Source organism: Stylophora pistillata, chromosome 5, assembly GCF_964205215.1.
Source record: "Stylophora pistillata chromosome 5, jaStyPist1.2, whole genome shotgun sequence".
NCBI lineage: Eukaryota > Metazoa > Cnidaria > Anthozoa > Scleractinia > Pocilloporidae > Stylophora > Stylophora pistillata.
Window position 1 is genome coordinate 20,924,718 of NC_142523.1, and position 27,049 is coordinate 20,951,766.

At 38.6% G+C, this 27,049-nt stretch overlaps 1 protein-coding gene and 1 pseudogene across 1 annotated transcript; one reads left to right on the forward strand and one right to left on the reverse strand.

The window, feature by feature from the left end:
* The first annotated feature begins 7,444 nt into the window (after nucleotides 1–7,444).
* Nucleotides 7,445–8,232, forward strand: LOC148730756 (uncharacterized; annotated as a pseudogene).
* Nucleotides 8,233–23,116: 14,884 nt separating this feature from the next.
* LOC111338868 (uncharacterized) lies at nucleotides 23,117–26,767 on the reverse strand. The gene is made up of 4 exons (XM_022945412.2): nucleotides 25,765–26,767; nucleotides 25,067–25,142; nucleotides 24,721–24,948; nucleotides 23,117–24,339 (listed from the first exon to the last, which is right to left on the reverse strand). The coding sequence occupies exons 1-4, from the start codon at nucleotides 25,924–25,926 to the stop codon at nucleotides 23,312–23,314; spliced, it is 1,494 nt and encodes a 497-aa protein (XP_022801147.2). The 5' UTR covers nucleotides 25,927–26,767; the 3' UTR covers nucleotides 23,117–23,311.
* Between the last annotated feature and the right edge of the window lie 282 nt (nucleotides 26,768–27,049).

Here is a 27,049-nt window from a genome sequence, read left to right on the forward strand (position 1 = left end):
TCTAGGATGAGTCATTGCCGTTGCAATTGCGCATGCTCGCTGGTTTACTCTAGTTTGAGCACTCTGGCATGGCTTAGACGATACCACAAAGGTTGGGTCGTTTGGGGTGACCGTCTCGGTTCTCCTCCATCCAAGCATTAGCACTGCACTGATGAGGCCCAGAAGGCCGAAACAGTACTGTCTGCAGTTAGTTATATATATATATATATATATATAGGAAGTCTGCAAGTCGATTTTCGCGTGGAACAGTGCTCAATACGTTGAAGCAGAGCAGAATAGATATTATGAGAGGAAAAAAAGGACGTAACTACATTTCCCGACAAGCCTGTTTCGTGAATCGCTTCACTCTTCAGGGGTTTAAACCCCATTAAACCCCTGAAGAGTGAAGCGATTCACGAAACAGGCTTGTCGGGAAATGTAGTTACGTCCTTTTTTCCTCTCATAATATATATATATATATATATATATATATATATATATATATATGTATAGATATAACCAAAATAGCGGAATGAGATCATCATCTACTAAAAAGTGCTCAATAGCAGGGCTAGAGCTATGGATAATTATACTTCAAAATTTACGTTACTTGAACTTTTACTGCAACTCTGAGTTTCATGCCTCTTGCGAAGCAATCGTCAGGTAGTTGACGGACCTTTAGTCAACTAGTGCATTATCCACCTGACGAGAGAGGACTTTTCCTTTCGAAACAGATCTGTAGTATCAAGTTTTAATTTTTATTTTCCTAAATAATCGTTTACAAAGCTCCATATGATTGTAGAGCACTCTGCGATTCAAAGATGAGGTTTTTTACATTTTTACATTTATATATATATATATATATATATATATATATATATATGTAGCCCTTTCTCTGGGGTGTTCTTGGTATGCTGTTACAATACAATTAATTGCTGCATTAGCGGACGGCTATATATACTCGAGTAGTTGTCATTTACATTTATTCGCGTGTTACGACCGTCCCTTCGCCCTAAATATTAAATGCGCAGTGACTAGGGGTTATCAGTTTCCCTTAAACGCAGTTCTACATGCTGCTATATGAAAAATTTAGCACGTTTACTGAATCATTGAGGAAGGGGAGGGGGTGGGGTGAGGAAGGGGAGGGGGTGGGGTGAGGAAGGGGAGGGGGTGGGGTGAGGAAGGGGAGGGGGTGGGGTGAGGAAGGGGAGGGGGTGGGGTGAGGAAGGGGAGGGGGTGGGGTGAGGAAGGGGAGGGGGTGGGGTGAGGAAGGGGAGGGGGTGGGGTGAGGAAGGGGAGGGGGTGGGGTGAGGAAGGGGAGGGGGTGGGGTGAGGAAGGGGAGGGGGTGGGGTGAGGTAGGAACGGGGTTAGGAAGGGGTGGGGTGAGGAAGGGGAGGGGGGTCGGGTGAGGAAGGGGAGGGGGTGGGGTAAGGAAGGGGAGGTGGTGGAGTGAGGAAGGAGAGGGGGTCAACGATCAATTTCGTAGTAAGTATCAAACCGACATAGTGACTGCTCTTAAAGGTTACAAAGAATAACCGATAATCCGCTAATGTTAACATCAAAACACGGAAAATATCCTCTGTTGTGCGTAGACACTTGAACTTTTTTTAGTGATTCAAGTAGGGCAGAGACCATGCCTGCCTAAATTCCTTTAAAGTCCGAAAATGTTAAAATGTAAAGTTAACAAAACAATGGACGGTAACTGTAGGTTGTCAATCAGATACCCGTTGATAAGAGAAATCGTGTTTTACGGACGTCAGCTCGCATTTCAAGAATATGGGAATGTCAGACTTAGCGATTTTGTCAGAAGATGAGTTTATTTCGCTGAGAGCAGGATTTTGCGACACCGAAAGTCGCGTTTTTGCAAACATCTTAGGCATAACGTTTGTATGAAAGGTGACTAAAAGTCGCCCTCGCCTTCAGAATTGTCCAAAACAGCGATAGTTATCCAGACAAAGCAGGAGATTAGTTCCGTCTGTAAGATATTTTTCCAGCGAGTCTGAAGACTGGTTGGATTTTTAAGTGTTACTAGCATGAAGTGATACAGGTAATTCTTTTGTAGTGACTTATTCATACACTCACTTTGCGCCGACGTGCGGTGCCTTTTCATTTTGGTAATTATTCGCTTGGATGAGAATTTTATCTTTATAGACTGATTTTTCGCCATTCCACCCTTCTGATTTTCTGTGCCTCAAAGAACGGGTGTCCGTAATCAAAATATGAAAACATTTGTTCATTTCGTATACTTGCAGTTTTATCAACAAGTTATCTCGTGAACAGGCACAACCAAACGTACTAAAGACAGGTAACTGCTGTCAATAAAGGCTTAATTCAAGATAAATTATAAATGAACCGATCATGGTGGACGGTCTCAAATTTTGCGTATTTTCAACGCCCTCAATCAATCGCCTATATAATAATCTTTGTCGAGCCTTAGCGCAGCAAACAATTCACAATTTCTTCGATTTCCACTTCCTTTATAAACATCACTAAACAAGCTTCTTCTGTTGCAAAAACAGCTACTTTAATTTCCCAAACAGCTCTAATTGTTTTACACGAAAGTATTTTCAATGAAACCCGCTTTATTATTATTATTATTATTATTATTATTATATTTTTATAACTCAGTCATTTGAAACTTTTACAAGCACATGTATGTTTACCTGAAGTATATTCCACTATCTTGCATGTGCATTGCATTAATTTATGCAAATAATCAACTACTCTTCTTCCATTAATTTTTTTTAAGATTAGCTTTGCTTTGCTTTACATACACATCACATGCTCTACTACTGTAAGGATAATTATGATCCCCATCAGTAATATTACATCATATCCCTACAGAACATTGTTATGAAACATTCCCATTTGACTTGAAGCCATTTTCTTTCAAGGTGGCAAAATATATGTATATTGCCGAAATTAGCTAAGAATTTCTTATTGACTACAACTAGTGTAGCCATACCAGTGCTCCCCTCCCCAGTAATAAGTTGGGAAAAGAACATTTGTATGGTGCTATCATTGTTTACGTTTGGGAATATCCCATCCCTGATTTTTAATTGACTGGATGGGCACAGCAGTACACAGGCTAATTACAAGCTTTTGGTTACTCATGACTTAGTGTTAACTGGGAATTGACAGCTGACTTAATACAATCAATTTTCTCCTGAAAATTTTTAACAAACAACTTTGACTTCAGAAATACTTCTGATAATTTCCCTCTGACATTTCTAATTTGGAAGATTAATCATCATAATCATTATGTTCTTTCCACCTCCATAAACACCCAACATAAGTTCTTTGTTAATAATTCAGGCAGCTTCTGAATAAGATATCAAGTTTAGAAGATAGTTGATTCATTCAAGGCTGTTGCAATATGAGAAAAGACAATACAGTGCTTTATTCACATAAATCAATTAAATTATATTATTATAATTATTTTACTTTACAGTACTTTTGTTTTTTAAACATTTGTTTTTTTAAAAATTTGTTTTCTAGTAGTACCAAGATGGTAATGTTACTTTGTGAATCAGGGAGCTATATAAACCAGAAGTATTCTGTTAGCTTACTACATTTTATGTTGCCGGATGGCAGTAAGTTAGTAAAGAAAGAAAAGAAAAAGCAAAAATAAATGAATAAAAATGATTAGTGAGGGACTGAGCAGCACAAAAAAGAGACATTCTACAAATTATTCATGGCTGCGATGGGAAACAAATTCTTGTAGGGAAAGTAAAATTATTGCTTAGAAAAAAAATTACAGCTTGAAAAAATAAATTTACAAACTAAGGTGGAAAGTGAAAACTTAATTAATTACCATTACAATAGACATTTTGTACTTAAACATACCTCGGTTTATTCTTCCTCTGGTTGAGCCAACTTTTTGTATTTTTGGGGGCTCCAGTCCTATGCATGTTACAGTCATAGGTTTTTGACCAACTATGATACCTACAATAACGAGTGGGGATAAGGTGTCCGTGCTACACGGGCATGTTTTGTCTTCTCGGCGAATCTCACCGGAATGCCGTTGACATGCCGATTCATACGGTTCAAGCCACTGGTTCACAAACCTGATGGTGCAGCGTCCTCGGATCACCGCGTCAGCCATTCAAAAACCGTCTCATTTTTAGCCTTAGTGCTTATGCTCTTCTATAAAGAAAACTTAGTTGCCACGGAGCCGCCAGCGAAAAACAACAATTTAATATCGTGTGCAACTTCAGTTCGGCTTTGGCAAATTGTATAATTAAGCTTGAGAACTATCCAAAAGGTGAACGGAGTTTCAAAGCTAAGTTTACAGTATTCTTTCTAAGTTTTGCCTTTTTACGCAGTCGATTTGACTCACGGCGAAAACATTGTAAAAGTTATTGGATTTTATGGTTTCGTTGAGGTGTCCGCTGACCAATAAAATACTGTATCGTACCTTAAAAGGCGTATTTTCGCGGTGTCGCTGAGTGAGGGCCAATACCTTTCAAATTGAGACCAAGTCCTCTGGTTTGACGACAAAACCCGGAAGGGCAGGCGTATGAAACTGAATTGGCTTTGGACTGGTCCTTGGGATATTATTAAGCGTCTGAGCGGAAGTGGCTTACAGGATCAAGTACTACAGGCCAGCTGGGAGTTCCTCTAGGGTCAAAAGGAGAGTAGTGCATTTTAATCAGTTGAAACCCTTTAATGGAACCTGCGACAAGGGCTATGGTAACTTTGGGGTTGAGATAGGACCTACAGAGGTCTTGCCTCCTTTGTCAACACAAGCGGACAGTGATGCGGTAGTACTCGTGTTAGAAGGCGACAATTTCACGGAAGCAGTTGTAGAAGCACCTTCTAAGGATCTTGATTCACACCCTCCCCAAGCGGAAGATCCAGTAAGAAGGTCTCAAAGAGGAAGAGGCGTCCACATTTCTGGACGCGAGATTATCAAGTGAACACTGAAAGTGCCATTTTTAAATTTTGATGAGAAATTCTACTAGGACTTTTTAGTTTGACGACTTTGCCTTCTCTGAGAAAGGGATAAAGTGAGACTGGTACCGAGTATTGTAGGAGGTGACTACCAGGCCTAGGCACGGTAGCCAAGCGTGAGTTCAGTTGACGATGTGTAGCTGCGAGTGGCGGTTGAGTCCGTAATAAAAGCCGTTACATTTAAGGGCTTCTGTCTATCGTTCTTTACATATCCAGAAGGTGTTAAAATCAACTGCTGTCGCACCAGCAGGCTGGATCATCAGTGAGAAGTCACGTGCTACTTCTGGTGCTTCTGATCCGGCAGCACTTACGTTTCACTGCACATGATGCAGTGCATGAACTATAGATATTTTTCGGACATGTATATCGCGAGAATTTGAAAGCTCATGACTTATCACTGGTTATCTGTTGCAGATCATTGATCAGCATGCAACGTAAACACCACCCGCGTTGATGGAAGGAGAATGTCAAAGATAGTTTCCACCAATATTTTCCGTGTTTAAATAACACGAGGTTTCTTTACCACATTCCTGAGAGTACTATGTAGAGTAGAGTAGATATCTTTATTTATAGAGGATAGCCCCTTCAGTGTAGTAAACACTGGTATCAACGGGGGTCCTGTTACCCACCTATCCCACCTCAGGGGAGGATATCATCACACAGTAATCTCGTGCGTGGGAAATGAACGTCTCCTGTCCCTAACCCTGCAGGAGACGGGACCTCCATTTATTCGTCCCTGTCCGAGAATACTAGAATATCTAACCATTTCTTGATGTTATAGAAAGGTACCATATTCTTCTCAATTATTTTAAGACCCTGACTGTCGGTCCGGCCGATGCTGGAGTCCTCAACCTCCCGCACAACAGTCCAGCGCTCTATCCATTGGACCAACCGGGAGGCGGTTATGCAATGTTACAATTTCCTTTAATTACCGATAACAAGGCGCACGATATGGAGTGTCCTGATTGGCTCCCTAATTCAAACTAGCAATCTTATTGGTATAACTCTGTGATGTATACGCCCTATTTCACGGCGTGCCTGTAGAGGGCGCTGGTTTTGTCAGAGGAAGCTGCATCGTTCTTGAAGCCACTGGGATACGTAGAATGAAGGGTCTTGTGCTGAGCATCTTTGTTTCCTGAGCAGTTTTTGCAACTGGTAGGTTTATTCTTTTGGTCGTTGTAAAGTTAAACTGTGAAGTAAGAGAACAGTAAGGCTTGCGTGTGGGGAATCTCTCTTGTCGAACAGGCTTTTTACAGCTTTCAAGCCCCTTTCAAGCTATGAGTTCATTTCAGCGAGCTTGCAACATTCAAAAAACGTGTTCATAGTTAATACCCACCTACTCACGGAAAAAAAGGCGACAGATTGGTTTTCGTTGTACATGAGAATGTATGTTGATTGTGACCACGCTTAAGTGAAATTGAAAGGATGCCACATGCCCGCGCGTGTCGCCCGCTCGGCTCACGCTTCTTTCGCTTTGCTAACTGGAAACGACGAGGACTGCTAAAAGTGTGTTAAGGCGCAAGTTAACTCTTTAATTAAACTCTTTATCGACTGTGCATTGTTTTGTATTGTATAGTTAAGTGCAAACCTCCCTGTCAACTTGTATTTTCAATCTGAGGAGTTTACTTTGGTTTTGTTTCTCGTCAAGTTATCGAGTTTCGAAACTTAATTCAGTCTCTGATAATACTAAGATGTTTCAGTGCCAGCTATCATCAAGTGAGAAGCAAACTTTGTTAAAATCCTGAAAAGCGTAGTTGAATATTTCCCTGTGTAGCCTTGATTTGTTCTTTTTTGGTAAAATCACGGTGCTTAAAAGCCATAACGAAAATTTTCCTTGCTTATGCAATCGGGAAACAACCGAGGTACAAGTGGGTGTTGGCTTCTGACGAAAGCGCTCAATCTAAATTGAAACTATCTATGTATCTGGTTTTGCATTCCACCGCTCCCAAAAAATACATGAGAAAAATTTATCATAAACCAAATCTAACTTATAAATAATTTAATTTAATTTAATTTACTCCATTTTCACTGCATTATTTGCAGTGGGAAAGGACTAGAAAGGAACTTACGAACCATTCGTGCTAGTCCACCCTCCCACTCATCCCACCCCAGGGGAAGACATCCATCACACAGTAATCTCGTGTGTGGGAAATTTACGTCTCCTACCCCAACCCTGCAGGAGATGGGACCTCCATTTATTCGTCCCTATCCGAGGAGACTAGAATATCTAACCATTTCTTGATGTTATACAAAGGTAGCAAATTCTTCTCAATTATGCTAATCTATTTGTAAATTTGTAAATATATATCGAGATTTACCGAATGACTTTTGGACGCTTAAAGACGCAGCTAAACTCAAAATTTAAGGCACTTAATGATTCTCACATATCTCTGCACGAACTCTATTTCTTACGTTTAATTTCCATTTAATTGAAAACCTGTTGAACTTTATTCTTTGGTAGACTAAAATGAGTTCGAAAAGGTTTAGCGTTTAAAAAGCCCAGAACCTGCAATGGGTTTGTCCCGGAAAGTGAGAAACTTTGAATGTTATATATTAAAGTCCAAAACTTCCAATGAGTTTATCCCGGAGAGTGAGAAACTTTGAAAAGTTATAAGGAAAAATAGTCGAGCGGAAATGCAAAACATACATTGAAATTATCTCTTCATTTCAGCTTACAGCCTCAAGTGCCATATTTGTCTAGGAACCGAAGATGATTGCAGTAAGAAGAACTTGCAGGAAACAAGGACAGCAACTCGGTAGACTGTCCATCCGGTGAATGCATCAGGGTCTGGGCCAAAAAGGACGGCAAGACTGCAGCGGCTAACATTTATTCGAGTAGCGCCGGTTGTGAAGCAGCCAAAAAGGAATGTGACAACGTCAAAGACGGAAAATGCGCATTCGGCCGCTATGACTCCGACTACCGTAACACGAGCTCTTCAGTTTCCTTCAGTGTGATCCTGATGACCGTTAGCTCTGCGTTAGGTCTGGCACTACTAAAGTAGGCTGGCAAAGAGGAAGGAACCCTGGCACGTTGATATGCGTATTTTTTTTCCTAATGAGATGCATACAAAACCTTACATGTTTCGAAACGAAAAGTTAGAAAAGGAAATTTGTCGTTGCCTTTTGTTATATTCTTTAAGCTGATCTCACATTACAATTTTTGTTAGCTACTTTATAGTAAGGAATGCTTGAATTAGTAACGCTGATATAATTTCAACGGTCTTTTTGATATTAAAAAAGGTTCAGTTAAGTGTAATGGAAAGTTGTTTATTTGAGGGAAACACCTTTGTGCATTATTGGAGAACATTTACGCTACAATCAGAGAAGAAGAAAAAAGCTAATTGCAAATTTAAAATATTTGCAAGAGTACAATAAAGTTTAATTTTCTTCAAGTGCCACATTGAAGTGAACATGAATTCGTAGAACTCGTTTCTTATATGCGAATGATCATGTTTACTACTGATCTTCCCATAAATACCTAGTGACAAAGTCCTTCGCGCATGACGAACAGATTACACGAATTCACTCGAATGATCAAAGCGTTCTCTCATCGTGCTTGTCTCCTGAGATCTGAGTTTATTTAATAACGAATACGGAATAAATTATTCATGTTCCGTATCACGTTCCCCTGCTCTTTATCGCCTAATCTTTGAAATTATTTCCGGTCCTCTAGTTGATTGTCTTTCTTGGACCTTAACCTTCCATTTTTTTTTTCTTTGATTAAAAGCAATTGGCTTAAAATTCCTGCTGACGTGTGATGAAAAACTTAAATCAGAAATATAAAATGGTGAAAACATTAATGATTACTGATTATTGGCTTAATAAGAGCGTGTTAATAGCCTTTTCCAAATCACCTTTAGCCTGTTTTTCAAAGCGAGTCCTAGTACTCATTCTTTCAAATGATAATACGTTTTCATTCGCATGCACATTGAACTTATTTTCACAAAAATGGTTAAGCAACAGGCCTCGTTTTGAAAAAGAGGCCAAAGGTAATTTGGAAATGGCCTATTTACATGGTTAATTTTTTTATTCTGAAATGTCTTTACTGTAGCTTGTAATTTATACTTTTGCATTTTGTAAGTGGTTAGTGTGTTTGCCAACCGGCTTTAACTGACCTAATTGAGATAATGATGACTATGATGATGTAAATTATATAGTAGCCGCAATCTTTATGGTTTTATCAGACAAACTCCCGTGACGGAGCAAAGAGGTGTGTGCGTGAGTGTGTCTGTCTGTGTGTGTGTGTGTGTTGTGTGTGTGTGTGTTTGCGTGTGTGTGCGGTGTAGGGGGGGGGGGGAAGGAGGGGGATGCGTTGGGGGTGGGCTTGATGGTTCTCCTCAGAATTCTTGGCAGAAGTATACCATCCTGTTCTTCAAGAACCAAACCTATTTTAGATCAATAGACGCTTAAAAATTGCTTTTAAATTCCCACTCCGCGCTTTGTGAGTTTGACACATTCATCTTGAATTCGCAATATGTTCAATATTCTCTCACCTCAGCCTGAAGATGATTCTGTTTTTTTTGTTTGTTTGCATTTATTACTGCTAATTTTTTTACGTTATTTTTTCCTGATGTTTTTCTTTTGTCTTACGGATGCGTTAATTTCAAGATTCCTTCGAGTTGAAGGTGGTTTTTACAATTCTCACAGGAAGGAAAAATGTTAGAAAATACTATTACGTAAAAACCCTTTAACTTATGCCCAGTAGTTCTAAATTTAAAGAAGAGGTTTCCTGTTTCCTTTCTTTCTTCTTTCATTTCGCTCCTGTCTGGCTCGTTAACCCGGTTAATAAAATTTCTGAATGAGCATTCAAGGTCTAAAATTATAGGAAAGATTTGACGCAATTCTCTGATTATTCAACAACAACAACAACAACAACAGATTTTATTTCACCTTAATACGGAAAATTACAATGCTTGGGCCCGCAAGTAGCTAGGGCTATTCGAGGCAGGCACAAGAGAGGAAAATAAAAAGAAAAGAAAAGAATTCTTTAGAAAAAGAATATTTATATGTATAAGTATAATATATAGACGAACAATCCTAAAAGAAATCTAGTTTGCCGTGTGGCTCATAGACAGAATGAAACAGGAGGGCAGAATGTAGTATATACTCGAAGTACACACAGTTATAATCTTGATAGTTGCACTCTAATATCAGCAATTCTTATATAATCATCCTCTTTTTTCAGAATTTCAAAGAGTTTTTCCTTTATTGAGCTATTAAATTTATTTTTTTTAAGTGTTTTGATAGGAAATGGAATAATGTTCCAGATCAAGGTGCCAGAAATAGAGAAGGCTCTCTTCATATTTTCAGTTCTAACTGGTTCAACATAATAATTTTCATTGGTAACAGATCTAGTGTGGTAACTGTGGACAGAAGCCAGCCTCGTGAACATGTTCTTAATGTTATCAGGAAGGAGATTATTGTGGCCATCGTACATTAAAAGACTCATTTGCTCAAAGCACAAGAATGATATCGGCAACTGTTTAGTTTGTAAGAATAAGGGAACTGCATGAGCTCTTGGATCAGCGAAGAACATTAGCCTAAGGGCTCTCTTCTCTCTCTTCCTCAAGAACAAATGCCATAGCTGATATAGGGTAAGATTAAGGAGCGGTTTAAAGTGAGAAGTACACGACGGGGAACAAAATGTCTGAGCTTGGCGATAATTCCGACTGTTTTACTGATTTTCTGACAAATTTAATCTAAATGAATTTTCCATGAAAGATTCGAATCTATGAGTACACCAAGATGTCTAATGTAGTCTTTCGTTTGTAACAGTTGACTGGTGTTTGAATTGCTATTAGATAGATAGACGTTTATTGAGAAGAATACCTTAATAGCAGCTGGAAGCTGAATTGCAAAGGTGTACAAATTATGTAATAGAACTATACAATAAAATCAAACCTAAAAGGGAACTAATTTACATATACAATTGTAATAAATGTTAGCTAAAATGTCTTGCGCTTGCCGGAATGAAAGTATCTCTGAACCGATTTGTTTTAAAGGAAACTATAAATGGTCTGCGTTGTCGTAACTCCATAAGTTGACCTCGGTTATCGAAAGGCAGTAAGTGGTACAAACAATCCAAGGGATTGGAGACGATGTTGTTAAAGAATTTTAAGCAAAGGTCTTCTCTCCGATCCCTTATGGTTTTCAGCTCTGCCATCTGAAGCACTTCTCTATAATGATTATCATAACCGTATATAATTTTCAAGGCTCTCTTTTGGACACGCTCTAAACCTAGGCTCAAATAATTGGGGAGGCTATAATGGTAGACCTGACATCCATAAAGTAAGACAGATTGAATACAAGCAACATAAAAATTAACTAATTCAGGTGATGGTACCTTAGCTCGCTTTAACTGAGTTAAAAAGTAAAGGCGCTTAGCGGCCTTTTTAATCGTCTCAGTAACGTGAGTGTTCCACTTGAGGTTGTCTTGAAAATACACACCCAGTAATTTTACGACACTAACGGCACTAACCTTAGAGCCATTAATTTCTATCAGATCGTAGGAAGGAGGGAAGCGCACAAAGGAAACTCTTAGCTCATTACATTTTTTCGGATGGAGTTGAAATGAATTGAGTGTTGACCAGGTAGCTACTTCGTTTATCATAGACTTAGCATTGCTAGGACCACCCTTGCTTATGATTTCATACACTGTCGTGTCATCTACATATTTTATACAATCACTGGCTGATGGTACTTTCAAATCGTTTATCATAACCAAGAATAGCCACGGTCCCAATTTTGTTCCCTGCGGTACTCCTGCTCGGACCGATCCCCACTCTGAGAGACAATCATGTGCAAGTTTGACCCTTTGTTTCCTATCTTTAAGAAAGGCTATTATCCATTACAATTAAGAAAGGCTATTTACCATTACAATGTTAGGATAAAAAGAAATAGTCTTTTATCGTGAGCGAAAGATAATATAATTGGTTTTTTTGATGTTCAAGGTTAATTCATTGACAGCTAGCCACGAGGAAACTTTGTTAAGTTCTTCGTTAATCTCAGATTCAAGTTTTTTGAGATCGCCGTTTGCATAAATTAAACTAGTATCATCGGCGAACAAGTAAAACTGAAGTTTATTTGAACACTTATATATATATATATATATATATATCATTTATTTACAAGAGAAACAGCAAGGGTCCCAGTACAGAGACTTGGGGTACGCCACAGAGGGTTTGATGGGCATCAGATCTATAACCATTGACGGTCCTATACTGTTTACGACCAATTAAGGTGGCTGGTACCAGTTTTTATCTTTTTGATGGTTTGTAACTTTGAAAGAATACAACAAAAAGACTGACCAAGGCCAGTTGAACAATTTTACAGGGTTGAATTATATAATCATTGTTTATTGAAAAATAGGTGTTATTTCGTCACTAGCAGTTTCCATGGCAACGCTATCATGGGCTTATTGGGACGCATTTTTTAGCTTGTGGCTTAAATGATTCGAAAACTAACCCGGTGACCCAGCGTTTTTTTTTCAGTGATTTCATTAGGCACTTGAAAAGGAAAATGCACAAAGATTTTAAAAAAATTATACGGAGCGGAATTTCAGAAAATCTAGAAAAAAGGCAATTTTCACACCTCGCAAATTTCCTTCCGTAGAATTTTCTTTTTTTTTTTTCTGATGATTCCTTTCGAAGTTATTATCATATTGGAACAATAAAAAGAATGGGGGTCACCGGACTTGTTTTCATGCAATAGCTTTCGTGAGATTAGCAATTTCCACGTGCGTTCTCGCGCATTTCAAAATCTGAATTCTATAAGATCGACATTTGCTCATGATGTTATAGCTACCGCTGACAATTGCGTGTGCTCGCGCGAGCGCCTACGATCTAATGTTTACATACGTAAATTCGCCTTGACTGCGAGGAAAATCATTAAACAGCTGACAAAGACAGCCTCCCGGGCACATCTTAAAAACCCTACACACGACTTCTGGCTACATCATATTATTTTCTTTGAGGTTTCAAAGTCTTCTTTTACTTCAGGTAGATTATCCTTCATTTGAGTTCTTCTTTCTTTGCCGTCGCAAGATTTCAAATCGGTTGAATATTTCTTTTAGATATGAAGTGAAGCAACCTTTCTTCTCCGAATATCGTCTTCTTTATCTTAGTTTCTATCTCCTGCATTCACAGTGGCCGCTCAACACATCAAATACCCGCTCTTAGGTGAACTACTCACAAAAGTAGAAAAAATCCACGCGCCGCCATCTTTGTTTTTAATTTTCATCTTTTGATCTCGCGCTTCTTTCGCACGTTTCTCTCGCGCGTCAGGCAAGTGTGACCTGTTCCCCGTGCGAGAAAACTGGTACCAGCCACCTTAAGTACGTCTTAAACCAATTATTCACTATACCTCTGAAGCCGTAATTTTCGAGTTTTGAGAAAAGAATCTCATAATAAACTGTGTAGAAAGCCTTTTTCAAATCAATAAACAAACAAAAAGTGAATTGACTTTTATCAAAATTAATAAAAATGTCATTTAAGATTTCTAGAACAGCGTGTTGTGTACTATGCTTGCTGCGGAATCCATATTGTAATGAATATATTATATTGTGTTTATTGACAAACTTGACAAGTCGTTTAAAAACCAGCTTTTCAAATATTCTGTTAAAAATTAATAACAAAGAGATCGGTCGATAATTTCCAGGCTTAGATGCATCTCCTGATTTAAAGACTGGAACTACTTTGGCGGTTTTAAGTTTGGCTGGGAAAGAACCTGAGGATACTGAGACATTAAAACTTTGAGCTAAAGGTTGGGAGATAATATGGCTAGACAATTTCAAGATACTGACCGGGCATGAATAGAGTTCATAGGCTTTATTATTTGGTAATAGATTGATTTCAGCTACAACTTCTGCAGGAACAAAAGGGTCAAAATAAAAAGAACTTTCTATTGGCGGGTCTAAGAAAAGTACTAAAATCATGATCCAGCGACGAAGAAGAGATACCCGAACCCAACTTATGTCCAACAGTTGCAAAGAAAGTGTTAAGAGAATTACTTATTTCCTCTGGGTTGAATATCGGTTCTGAGTCGGAGTTAACAAGGTGGTGTATTGACGATTGGTTACTATTAGTCTTTCTTGAAATATATATCATTTATACCTCTCCACGTTTCTTTGGAGTTGTTAATATTTCCTTCAAAATAACGTTTATAATAGTTCTTCTTGCTTAGACTCGTTAGGCTAGTTAATTTGTTTCGGTATACTTTATATTTCTCCCAATCAGCAATAAAAAATAAATAATTTTTTATTCGTATTGAAGTTCGAATTCCTTTGGTGATCCATGGTTTTGATAATATTTTTTTCCCTGCACCTGGAGAGAGTTTTCAACGGAGCAGGCATATTTACCAAGGAGTTAATTTTTTTTTAAAAAGTTGTGAATGATTTGTTTGCGTCAATGTTTGAAATATTATCCCATTCTGTTTCTTGCAGCTCAGACAGAAAGCTATTAGCATTGAAATTGCAGTAGTCGTGAACTTGTTCTCAAACATCCGAGTTACCCAAATTGTTTGACGCGGAAAATTGGCTTGACATCCTTTCCGACCGCGACTCCTAGATTGCATGATTATCTGTTATTATATCCGAGTGGTTCTTTTTCCACAGGAGGCGTACTTTGGAAATCTGTTCAATAGGCGAGACAGGTCCTACTCTATTCGTTCGTGTGTGAAAAGAGCTTCAAGTCTCGCACAATAAATCTATTGCTTATTGTGGATCGAATCTCCACGAAGTGTCATTTCTAAGAAAAATATCGCGCAATGCACTCTGAAAGGCAAACCGGACGAAAAGGCAAATCTTATTTGGATCAAAGCACTAAGTAAAATGTAGAATTTTCGTGATCACGCAAGCTGTACCACGATAAACGTCCTAGTAAATCTCGACCTTCTAACAGTATGCCTCAGCTTATTGCGATCTTTTTCAAAACACAGTTACTCTAGGATCATTTCCCATGTGGGGCATCATTAAATTGAACTTAAAAACGATCATCGGAACTCAAACCAACCCAAATTGTTCTTCTAAGCTTGTTAATTACCCACTTTTCATAATCGTTTGCAAACTTATCTATGAAATCTATGTAGCTGGAGATGTTTGATTTAGGAGCAATTTATAGTCTTATTCTGACGAGGGAATCAGCAATAAAAGGCCCAAATCTGCTTAATGGATCGAAAAGCCGATGGGCAAATTAATTCTCTAGTCTAGGTTTAGCAACTGCTCAAAACAAAACTAGTTTCGTCTATGAACGCAAGAGTGACGTTATCAAACGCCATGCTAAAGGCAACACTGTTTACATTATTCAGGTTACAGATTTTATCTCATGTTCAACCGTAGGGAATCTCAAATAATTTCGTCCAATATGCCGACGATATGCTTGAGGCATTAAATTTAACATTATGCCCTAAATTATGCCACGGTAATTTATCCGACCCTACTCAAGGTTGTCAACGACGAACTTTTCTTGGGTAAATAGCTTTGCAAGTATAATCGTCAAGGAAATTCAATAAGGAATGTTTATTTAAGGACAATTTTACTTAGCAATTTCGGATTTGCTCATGTATGCAAACAGTCGAGTAGGCCGGGCAGATTGATTTGTATGAGTAGTAACATAATGAAATAATTGTTAGTCAGGCATAATGCATTTTAAGCTTTTCATCTCCTAACTGTGATTAAAGCTCGTTTTGATCCGAGTTCATCATTATCATTCTAGAAAAGGCGCAGTTTTTTTCGAGACGCTGTAACATCTACCGACTGCTTAGAATTACTTGGTCATGATCTATAGATAGCTACCTTCATTTTGATGAGCAAATAAGTATAATTTACAAGAAAAGCAGTTAGCGTGTAGGAGTCCTGATGCACCTCAGAACCAATACCCTCTGGTACCAAAGCACAACTATTTAAAGCTGCTATTCCTCCCTATCTAACTCATTCGCACCTTGTTTGGCACTTCTGTCGTTTTAACGACACTAGAAAGTTGGAGCGTGTACAAGAAAGGGCAGTCAGAGCTATTTACCGCGAAAGATCATCAAGTTATGACAAATTACTGAATACAGCTAGTCTATGCACCCTGCGTAATGGACGGTCACAGGATATAGCTGTTCTTATGTGCAAAAAAAAAAAGAACGAGACCAGATTAGCCCGAAATATATTGCAGACCTTTTTCGAAAGACAAACACACAATATTCACTGAGAAACAAGGAGTTCGCCATGCCTAGATTTAATGCGACTACATATAGGAAAGCATTCCATCAGATACATTGGCCCAAAGTCGTGGATTTTAATACCTAGAAATGTAAGAGACCTTCCTGCATTATTTGTATTTAAGCATTGTATTAGAGAGCTTGATTTAAACTCCTTACAGTAACATCAGACCCCTAAAGAGAGAATTATTTGGGGAGAGCGGTGGGGCGGGGGGGGGGGGGGAATAGTTACGGCTATTACAAATGGACAAATGCATGTGTGAGCGTGTATGGAGAGCGTATCCTTTCTAAGGTTTTTTGCTGAATATATAAATTTTGAAATTAATAAGCAAAACAAACGGATTTCGGCTCGAGTCAAGTTCCAGCGAAGAAACCGAAGAGGAAAGAAACGAAGGATACATAGCAGATAGCGAAGAAAAACAAGAAGAACAACTAGAGTTTTGAGAAGACTTAAATAGCGAGACTGAACAACGACACTACGCAACTAAGGAAGCAGAATTACTGAGACAAATTAATGCAGGACGAAATAAAAGAGCTAGGAGCCGAATTTAACCTACAATCTCAAGCCCGAAAGATAACAGCCAGCGCGTTGGCACAGGCACCTATTCCAGAGGCTCCAAGCACATACACACCACCTCATTTCATGGCCACAATACCGAAGATATAATCCGATGGTTAGACAAGATAGAAAATTGCTTGAAGCTTCGCCGTATTGACTTAATTGGTGATGAACTTTGCTCGCCCAGCCGAAGATTACTGCAGAGAAAGGTATTTTCGCAGACCTGCGGGATTCCTTGAGGGATCATTTGTGCAAATGACAACCAGAGTTGGATAATTCTGCGAGCCGTTTCTACCCGTCAGCAAGGCGCCATGGAATCTTTGAACAACTACTTAGCTGATTTAAAGCGTTGTTTTCCTGTTTCCTTTTTTTCTTCTTTCTTTTCACTCCTACCAGTTTCGCTAACCCAGTTAATAAAATAATCAATCGAGATCTAAAATTATAGGAAAGATTTGACACAATTCTCTGATTATTCATGAAAAAAAAGTGGGCCACGCCATGCAGAAAGTATTTTATTTGTTTACATCTTTATCGCCTCCTCTCAAACATTCAAATTACCCCAAATTGTTATGCGGAGAGACTTGGTTTTAAGTCCTTTCGGACCGCAACTCCTGGATTGAATGCTTATCTGTTATCATAACCGGCTGGTTATTTTCCACACGAGGTGTACTTTAAACATCTGTTCAATAGGCGAGGCAGGTCGTACTCCATGCGCTGGTGAGTGAAAAGAGTTTCTAGTCTAGCACAATAAATCTATTGCTTATTGTGTATCGAATATTCAAGAATTGTCATTTCTAAGAATAAGATCGCGCAATGCACTTTGAAAGGCAAAACTGGACGTAAATAAAATTCTTATTTGGATCAAAGCTCTGAATAAAATGTATTATTTTTTCGGGATCACGCAGTTTTACCATGATAAACGTCCTTGTAAACTCTCAAACTTCTAACGGCATGCCTCAGTCTATTGCGATCCTTTTCAAAACAGAGTTAGCCTAGCATCGTGTATCATGAAGAGCATCATTAACTTTGACTTAAAAGCATTAGTGACTCAAACCAACCCGAATTCTTCCTATAAACTTGCTAGTTACCCACTTTTCAGAGTCATTTGCAGACTTACCTGTCAAATCTCTGAGGTAGGAGATATTTGATTTGGGAGCAGTTTATAGCCTTCTTATGACGAGCGAATCAGCCAAAAAAGGTCCAAATGTGCCTAATGGTCCAAAGTCCGATGGGTTTATTAATTCTCCGGTCTAAATTTAGCAATAATATGTTTTGTTATTTGTCGTGTTTTGATTTGTTTTAGTTTAATTATTGATCTATTTTTTTTTTAATAGGAATACAGTAAATATATTTCATTTCATCACGCAGAGAGTTCGTAGTTTTGATACAGACAAATAAAGTGAGGAATTTGATGCTCATGCTATCGCTCTTATCCAAAAAATCTTTACAATTGCCTCAGGGTTGGGTGAATAGGTTGACCTCGTTCAAGGATCATTTATAACACACTTTATCATAGGAAGACCAATATCTTGCATCAATGATTCTTTAAGTAGTTGTTCATCTTATGTACGTAGCTAAATTGTTTCGATTGGTTCAAGCCCACGCTACTTTCATTCAAATATTTTGGAGGCAAAAACGCACTTATCCCGGTTAAAAGTTCCATAAAAGAGTTGTTTCTTGAAGGCATAGAGGGAATATATAGAGTGGATAATAATTGTAATGCAAAATTTTTATGGCGATTATGGAGATAAGATTTTCAAAACGGATGAAATTAACATGTATTCAGAAAGTAACCTGATAGGTTTAAGGCATGGGTCGCACTTGGCAAAGTTTAGTTTGAATGTGGTCACTTTGGTGAAAAAAATCTGTCATCGGGGCACATTGCCTAATACGACCCTAACTATTCCAGTTCGCAAAAACTTTGAAAACCGGCCAAAATATCAAAGACGCCGTAGTGCTTGGGTGGGGCAGGTAGATTTCGGAAAACTCGAGATAAACAATAGCTATCACAGCGGTAACTATCTTCGCTTGTCAGTAAACAGCAAACGACTCGACTGGTCGCGGAACTGACCAGGCATATGGCGCTTGAAGTAATCTTCGCTGACGTCGATCTCTCGCTCTCATCATAGCGGCAGTCAAGACAGTTAAACAGGCGTTAACCCATCTTTCAGCCGAGAGGGGGATCATTAAATATTCATACAACGTAGGTGCACGAGGGGGTTTTAGGGCATCATTATTATTCATACGGCGTAGGTGTGGAAGGGGGGTTAGAATTAGGGTTTTAGGGTTATGTTAGGGTTAGGGTTAGGGGGGATAGGGTTTTAGGGTTTAGAAAATTAGTATTCATAACGCGTAGGTTTGTGTGTTGGGTTTTTGCATCTATTTAAAAAAATAACGGTTTTTTCAAACAAAAGGAACAAAAGAATCCAAGATGTCGGAAGGATTAACTCCAACACACTGTGTTTGCATATTACAATATTTACTGTCACACAACGCGGTATTTGATTTGTAAATACTTGATAAAGGCTAGAAAAGCAGTCATCATATCTCTGTACAACTGATGGAAAGTAGATTGTTCTCCCACTTCTTGGTCGTAGGTTTCAATTTCGTCAATGTATTTAGTCACTTGTCTGCGTATATCACGAAGATCTTGTGAGGTAGCTTTTTCGTTTACAATGGCGAATAATTCGTCTAGGATTGTTCCAGCCCATTGGGGATTCTGCTCGATCTCTTCGTCCAAATGAGCTAGAAAGAATTCTTTAGTAGTGGTAATTTCTTTGTCTAAAAGTGGAGGAGAAAGCCACCTGCTACCTCAAAGACCCTAGAATGAAACGGTGCACTTGGTTGTATTGCGTTTAAAAAATGAAATGTTTGTAAAACGTTGTGAGATCATTTTATACATAAATGTGTTTTCAACGGTATTGTCTGTCTAGTATTGATTGACAAACTGTCAGAATAAAAAACGTATATAAATCGATCGCTTCATCGCGACGTGGTTCAGTGTAGTCATGCCATCCTTTCATGACTTTACATGCGAATGCGATCGATGCGAATCGTGTATATTAAAGGCTGAAATAGAAAGGGAAAGGCAGCAAAAAGCGGCAGTATATAATCCAAAGCGGCTACAAGTTTTCACAGAGCACATAGCGGGTCACTTGGGGTAAAACGAGTGTGTATACACCAGAAGAAATATGGTTCCAATGTACTTCGTGTTGGTATTATACTCCCTATTATATACTCCCTATATTATACTCCCTATTATCTAATTTGATGCGCGAAATCTCAATTCCTTTCACGTCGACTCGTCAACGAACGGCCTATGGATATTCCCTAAAAAACTCTTGGAATAGACAGTTTGTAATCATTCGTAGCGACGACGGTAAAGCGAATGCATCATGACCGACGTGAGAATTTTGAACGAATGTGAAATACTGTATGAGAACAAGTATCTATTCGATTTGTGCGCGCCTAAAAAACTGTTATTATTTTCTGCGATATTTACAAGCTGCGTTCGAGAAGAAATTACCATTACTCGAGATGGATGACCCAGCCTCCAAGTATAGCTTCACTGATGAAAGCCTGCGAGGAATTATTCGACGAGACGGGCAAAGAAGTCAACGAATGGCCGAATCCAATAGGAGGCCACATGTTTAAACATTGGGAAGCGTTTGAAAAGTTGGGCGAGCGCTTAAGGTCAAATGATTTTTATGTGGACGACGTGACCGAAGTCAGTGTTTGCGTCCTTACGTAATCCCATGAAAAGTCATTCAGATGTTATGAGTGAAATATGTACTTTGACATGTGTCAAATATTCACCCACGTGGTTTAAAAAACGGCAGAGTCGCATCGCTTTATCAAACATTGGTCAACATGTTTATGGAAACATTTACAGCGCCACATTGAAAAAGAAACTACAGTGTGAAAAAGCGTATAGCCGTCAACTGGGATTGGACTTTACAACTTTCACGCTTTGGGACTCACATGTTGGGTTCCAAGAATGAGGAGCATCATTAAATTGAACTTAAAAACAATCATCGGAACTCAAACCAACCCAAATTCTTCCTCTAAGCTTGCTAATTACCCACTTTTCATAATCGTTTGCAAACTTATCTATGAAATCTATGTGGCTGGAGATGTTTGATTTGGGAGCAATTCATAGTCTTATTATAACGAGCGAATCAGTCCTGAAAGGCCCAAATCTGCTTAATGGATCGAAAGGCCGATGGGAAAATTAATCCTCTAGTCTAAGTTTAGCAACTATCTATTTTATTATTTATCTTGTTTGGATTTGTTTTAATTCAGTTATTAATCTATTTTTTCAAACAAGAATACAGTAAATTTTTGTCATTTCACCATTTAAAGAGTTCTCAGTTTTGATACAGACAGATGGATGAGAAATTTGGTGCTAGTGCTATCGCTCTTTTTCGATAATATCGCTGCATTTGCGTCAGAGCTGGGTTAATAAGTTGACTGCGTTCAAGAATCATTTATCACACGCTTCATCATCATTGTCCCAGCGTCAATGTTGCTTTAAAATAACTGTTTATCTTTTATTATGCAGCTAAAATGTCTCGAGTGTTTCAAACTCACGCCACTTTTATTCAAATATTTTGGAAGCAATAAAGCACTAATCTCAGTTGAAGCTAGTCATTGAAAGTCCATTAGAGAATTCTTTCCTGAATGCAGGGATGTAATCGAGCGGGCAATAATTGTAATGGAAAATTTGATCCTCTCATGACGATTTTAGAAATAACAATTTCAAAACTAATTATCTTTATATTTCATTTAAAAGTGCAAAACTTGTGTGCTCTTGTTTTACTTTTTAGGAAAGGTAAAAACTACACAAAGAAATGACATTTGCTCAAACAAAGTGGTTTTGCAAAGCTAGACAACCTTCTTCGTTGCGGAAATTACGCTGTTACTGCTCAAAACTAAACTAGTTCGTCTATGAACGCAAGAGTGACGTTATCAAACGCCATGCTAAAGGTAACACTGTTTACATTATTCAGGCATAGTTAATCGAGGAGACCCTCGATTAACTATGATTCAGGTTACAGATTTTATCTCATGTTCAACCGTGGCATCAAGGGAATCTCAAAGAATTTTGTTCAATATGCTGACGTTAAGCTCGAGGCATTGAATTTAACATTATGCCCTAAATTATGCCACGGTCATTTATCCGACCCTACTCAAGGTTGTCAACGACGAACTTTTCTTGGGTAAATAGCTTTGCAAGTATAATCGTCAAGGAAATTTGATAAGGAATGTCTATTCAAGGACAATTTTACTTAGCAATTTCGGATTTGCTCATGTATGCAAGGAGTGTTTTTTTCCGAGACAGTCCACGAGTAGGCCGGGCAGATTGATTTGTATGAGTAAGACATAATGAAATAATTGTTAATCAGGCATAATGCATTTTAAGCTTTTCGTCTTCTTACTATGATTAAAACTCGTTTTGATCCGAGTTCATCATTATCATTCTAGAAAAGGCGCATTTTTTTTCGAGACGCTGTAACATCTACCGACTGCTTAGAATTACTTGGTCATGATTTATAGATAGCTACCTTCGTTTTGATGAGCAAATAAGTATAATTTACAAGAAAAGCAGTCAGCGTGTAGGAGTCCTGATGCGCTTCAGAAAGCAATACCTACCGGTACCAAAGCACAACTATTTAAAGCTGCTATTCTTCCCTATCTAACTCATTCACACCTTGTTTGGCACTTCTGTCGTTTTAACGACAGTAGAAAGTTGGGGCGAGTACAAGAAAGGGCAGTCAAAGCTATTTACCGCGAAAGATCATCAAGTTATGACAAATTACTGAATACAGCTAGTCTATGCACCTTGCGTAATGGACGGTTACAGGATATAGCTGTTCCTATGTACAAAAAAAAAACCAGATTAGCCTAAAATATATTGCAGACCTTTTTCGAAAGACAAACACCATATATTCCCTGAGAAACAAGGGGTTCGCCATGCCTAGATTTAATGCGACTACACATGGGAAAGCATTCCATCAGAGACATTGGCCCAAAGTTGTGGATTCTAATACCTAAAAATGTAGGAGACCTTCCTGCATTATCTGTATTTAAGCATCGTATTAGAGAGCTTGATTTAAACTCCTAACAGCAACATCAGATCCCTAAAGAGAGAATTATTTGGGGGGAGCGGTGGGGTGGGGGGGGGGGGCAAATAGTTACGACTATTACAAATGGACAAATGCATGTGTGAGCGTGTATGGAGAGCGTATCCTTTCTAAGGTTTTTGCTGAATATATACATTTTGAAATTAATAACCTTTACTAGACTTCACAAATAGGCAATGAGAAAAGTAAAAATATTTTTCATAATTAAATTGGAGATAATGGATGAGGTAAATTCATGTCAGAAGTAGGTCGTTCCTGTTGGCAAGAGCGTACGACAAGGCAAAGAGCTCTAAATACCCATCTCTGTTTTTTTCTCGTCCCACGCTCTAGAAAAGACGAAGAGATTTTCATATACTGTTTATTTAATGATCAGCTTGAAATTCACCGAATCTACTGATTAACATCTTGGTGTTCGGAGCCAACGTATCTCGCAGGTAATCTTTAAAATAGCAATGAATCCATTTCACAATTTCTCTATCACACCTCATAAAGTGTGTCCAGTTTTTGCACATCCTGTATCCCCGAATTTTTACTTTTCCCCTGAGCCATTTCAAGTGTTTCAAGACGACGAACTTTGTCTTTCTCGAAAACGGTGTTAACTGCAGTAGAAGGTTGCATTGTATTTTCATAGGTATCATCCTCACAACTGACCTGTTTTTGTCGTTCTCTTTTGTTTTCAACTCCTTCCATTATTCTTTTTCCAGCATAAGCTATCAGCCCAAAGAAGAAAAATCCAAACGCTATGATACACACGGAGGCCAAAATCAAAGCTTTTGAGAGAGGCACAATTAAAAAAGCACTTATAAGAGCAACGGTGTCCGAAATATAGTTGAAGCTTGCGAGAACCTGACGATGAAAATGGCTCCCAATCACGGATCCCACTGGAGCACCCAACACAACAATCGGCACACAAACTGCCAGGTAATAATATGCCTCGGCACTCACCGCTTGCTGGATGACCTGACGCCAGTAGAAGCCCACTGCTGTGTTTCCTGCCATCAAGACGACGGACGTAGGTGTGGCAGTCTTCTCGCTTACACGGAAGAGAAGGGTGAGAACGCTGAAGCTGCAGATATCCACGCCACTTCCTGCGATAGCTGAGAATATTCCACCGATCAATCCGGTCAGTAGAAGCACAATGAGCTTCCACAATTTGAATTCTGGGATAGTCGTGTATGTTTTCCGCTTGTGATAGCGATTCAAAAGAAACAGAGCAAAAGCGAACGCAAACCACACGCATACAAATCCCATTTTCTTCTGGGCAGGGGTGAGTTGAGGATCGATAAATTCCAAGCCAATTATCATGCCAAAGATTCCTCCGATGGAGCACAATGTTATGGAATGCCATTCAAGCTGCACGTGCATCCACAAGATGGTGAAAGCCGCTGCTGTCATACCGCAGGACTGGATCATAAGTGAGAAGTCACGTGCTACTTCTGGTGCAATACTAAAAGCGAGGGTCATGATGGGAAAAGCAACTGTGCCACCACCTTCACTTGTCATTCCTAAGACCGAAAAAAGCCTTTCTTCGTACGTGTTTGTCACTAAAAATAAGTAATAATGATAATAAAAAGAGATCCCTACAGAACGGAATGCAACTCTTTTACGCTTCCTATAAACCTGTTTAGTGTTTCGTTAATCTTTGAAAAGGTTTCCCAAAGTATACTGTCAAAAAATCGTTTCACGGAAATAACTTTTCGTGAGGACTAGAGATTGGGCGTGAAAACTAAAAAGATTGTTCACTTCCAGCAAAGGACTGCAGCGCAGGTTTGAATTCTTCTGATAATCGACGTCACATAACCCATATTTATTTACTTTAAGAGAATTAAGGATGTTCTGTTTACGAAAGAAAGCGAGATCAGTGACTTTGAAATATGAATCTGTACCTGCAATTAGGGAACCGAGAACCATCGTTATTGACATGAAATATCTGCCAGGAAACAGACTCCAGAAGTTGTACTTGATGGCACAACTCCACCATATGACTTGAAAGAAGATAAAGGGAATAGCTACCCCCATTAGCCGGCGGTGCTTGACAATGAGCCTCTGATAGTATGGCGCGCTCGGATCGAGTGTTTCAAGAGCTTGAGTCTGAGTAGAAGTCAAAGCTTGACCTGTAGGGGTGCAAATGCTATGATAATGTGACCGTTTTCATCATTATTTTATCAACTCGTCATTTTTATCCAAGTTTATTTGTTTAAAGTACTTTGATTTTAATTAGAACGTACTTACCTTCTAAGAAATATTTTCTCATCCATTCACTCAAAGTTCTTCGTTTCTCTCTGTTTGATTTGATAACAGGACTGGTCTGTAAAAAGATGGAGAGATATCATCAACACATTGAGTGTATTTTAATGCCCTTGGTGTATTTACATTTAAACGAAACAAAAGTGGTTCACATCACTTTTTTTCGCAAATTGGGAAGATTCTGTTTAGATTGCAGGTTATCAGCATAGTTTAAAGTAGGAAAGTGGACGACGGTAGTGACCTAATGGTCTGTGTGCTAGACTCTCGGTAGAGAGATCTGGGTTCGGGACATGGGGCCTGTTTCTCGAAAGTCCTGGCAACTTAGCTTAACGGCCCCAAAGCCATATTTTAAATTCAATGAATTAGGAATAATGAATAGAGAAGCAGACTAAGATACCTTAAATATTCCATTTTTTTCTCTTTAGCTACGTGTTTTTTTGTATAATTTGTAAGACTTTTAGGACCCCAGTCTTGAATGAAGAACAGCAGCCCGTTAAAAAGGAATTACCGAGACTTTCGAAAAACGGGCCCTTGGCACGGTCAACTTAAGCAAGACGGAGGAGGGATACAAAGGGAGTATCGATGAGTACATTTCAAATGAGACAAATTCTCCTCAACGGAAAATAACAAGGAATTTAGAGAAATGATTTTCAGGATATTGAAGAAAAATATAAGTGGCCTACTTGGTCAGGTGATGCTTGGGTTTCTACTGCAATTGAGCTATTTTTTGCTTGTTCAATTCCGGGTGAAATTAATGGCTGTCTCTGGAAGGAGCAGTGTCCACTTCCTCGCAAATCAATTAACACGCTGAATTCTCCATCTGCTGTGCTATCTTTTGATTCCATATTTTTCACTTACGGTTACCAAGGCTGCTCCTGTTACCTTGAAAAAAGATTCATAGATGGACAAAATTCTATTTTTTTGTTGTTACCTTTCCTTGGTAACGTCACGCAACAATACAAAGCAAATAGACCTTGCTGAGGAGACTGACGAGATATTCTTTTATATGGGAAGGTTTATCATGTCCTTTGACTCCCTTAGTTGCGATGTTACTAATGATTACCGATGTGAAATATTTACATTTGAAATCTCTCTCTTTAGCCGTCCTGCGTAGATCAAAAAGGGGATCAGAAACAGGTCTGCTATAATGTACAGTAACGGGTTAGTCATGTTTTAATTCATATAAGACTGGGTGAGTGATGACCAATTCGAGGCTATCCAGAGTTTTCTAGTACTAACATTCTTTGGATTATTGAACCGGAATGTAACCAATCAAGTACATAACTCAGCTACTTTGATGAAGCAGCTTTGACCCGAGACTAATTAAACAAAACTTATTGTGATTCAAAACATCCTGCTCACGTGGAGATCATTTGGAATCGTTGCTATAAGGCCAGTTGCAGGCTTGAGTACATCAGAAATTCTGTCCTGATAAAAGCCAAAATTGCGTTGCTTTTTAGATCTTTTTCTGCATACAGTAAATTGGTATCATAATAACTTTTAATTGACGACAACTTCAAGTTTGTTTAGATCTTTTTCTGCATACAGTAAATTGGTATCATCAGCAAATCGGTAAAAGCCAAACTTTTTAGAGGAACGATGCATGTCATTGACATAAATTAAGAAAAGAAGCAGACCAAGTAAAGAACTTTGAGGGACTCCACATACTATTCTCCAGTTTGCTAGAGACAACAGAACCGATTTGGGTTGATTGCAACCTGACAGACAAGTATGACGAGAACCAGTCATTAATCAATCCTCTAATTCCATAATGGGGTAATTTATGCAACAAAATGGAATGATCAACCGTGTTAAAGGCCTTTTTTAAGTCAAGGAAAATGTAACAGGAAAATGATTTTTTATCGATGTTGTTTTGAATTTTATTTAGAATATCCAGAATTGCATGTTGAGTTGAGCAGTTCTCTCTAAATCCATATTGCGACGTAAAAAATAGATCATTTTTATTTA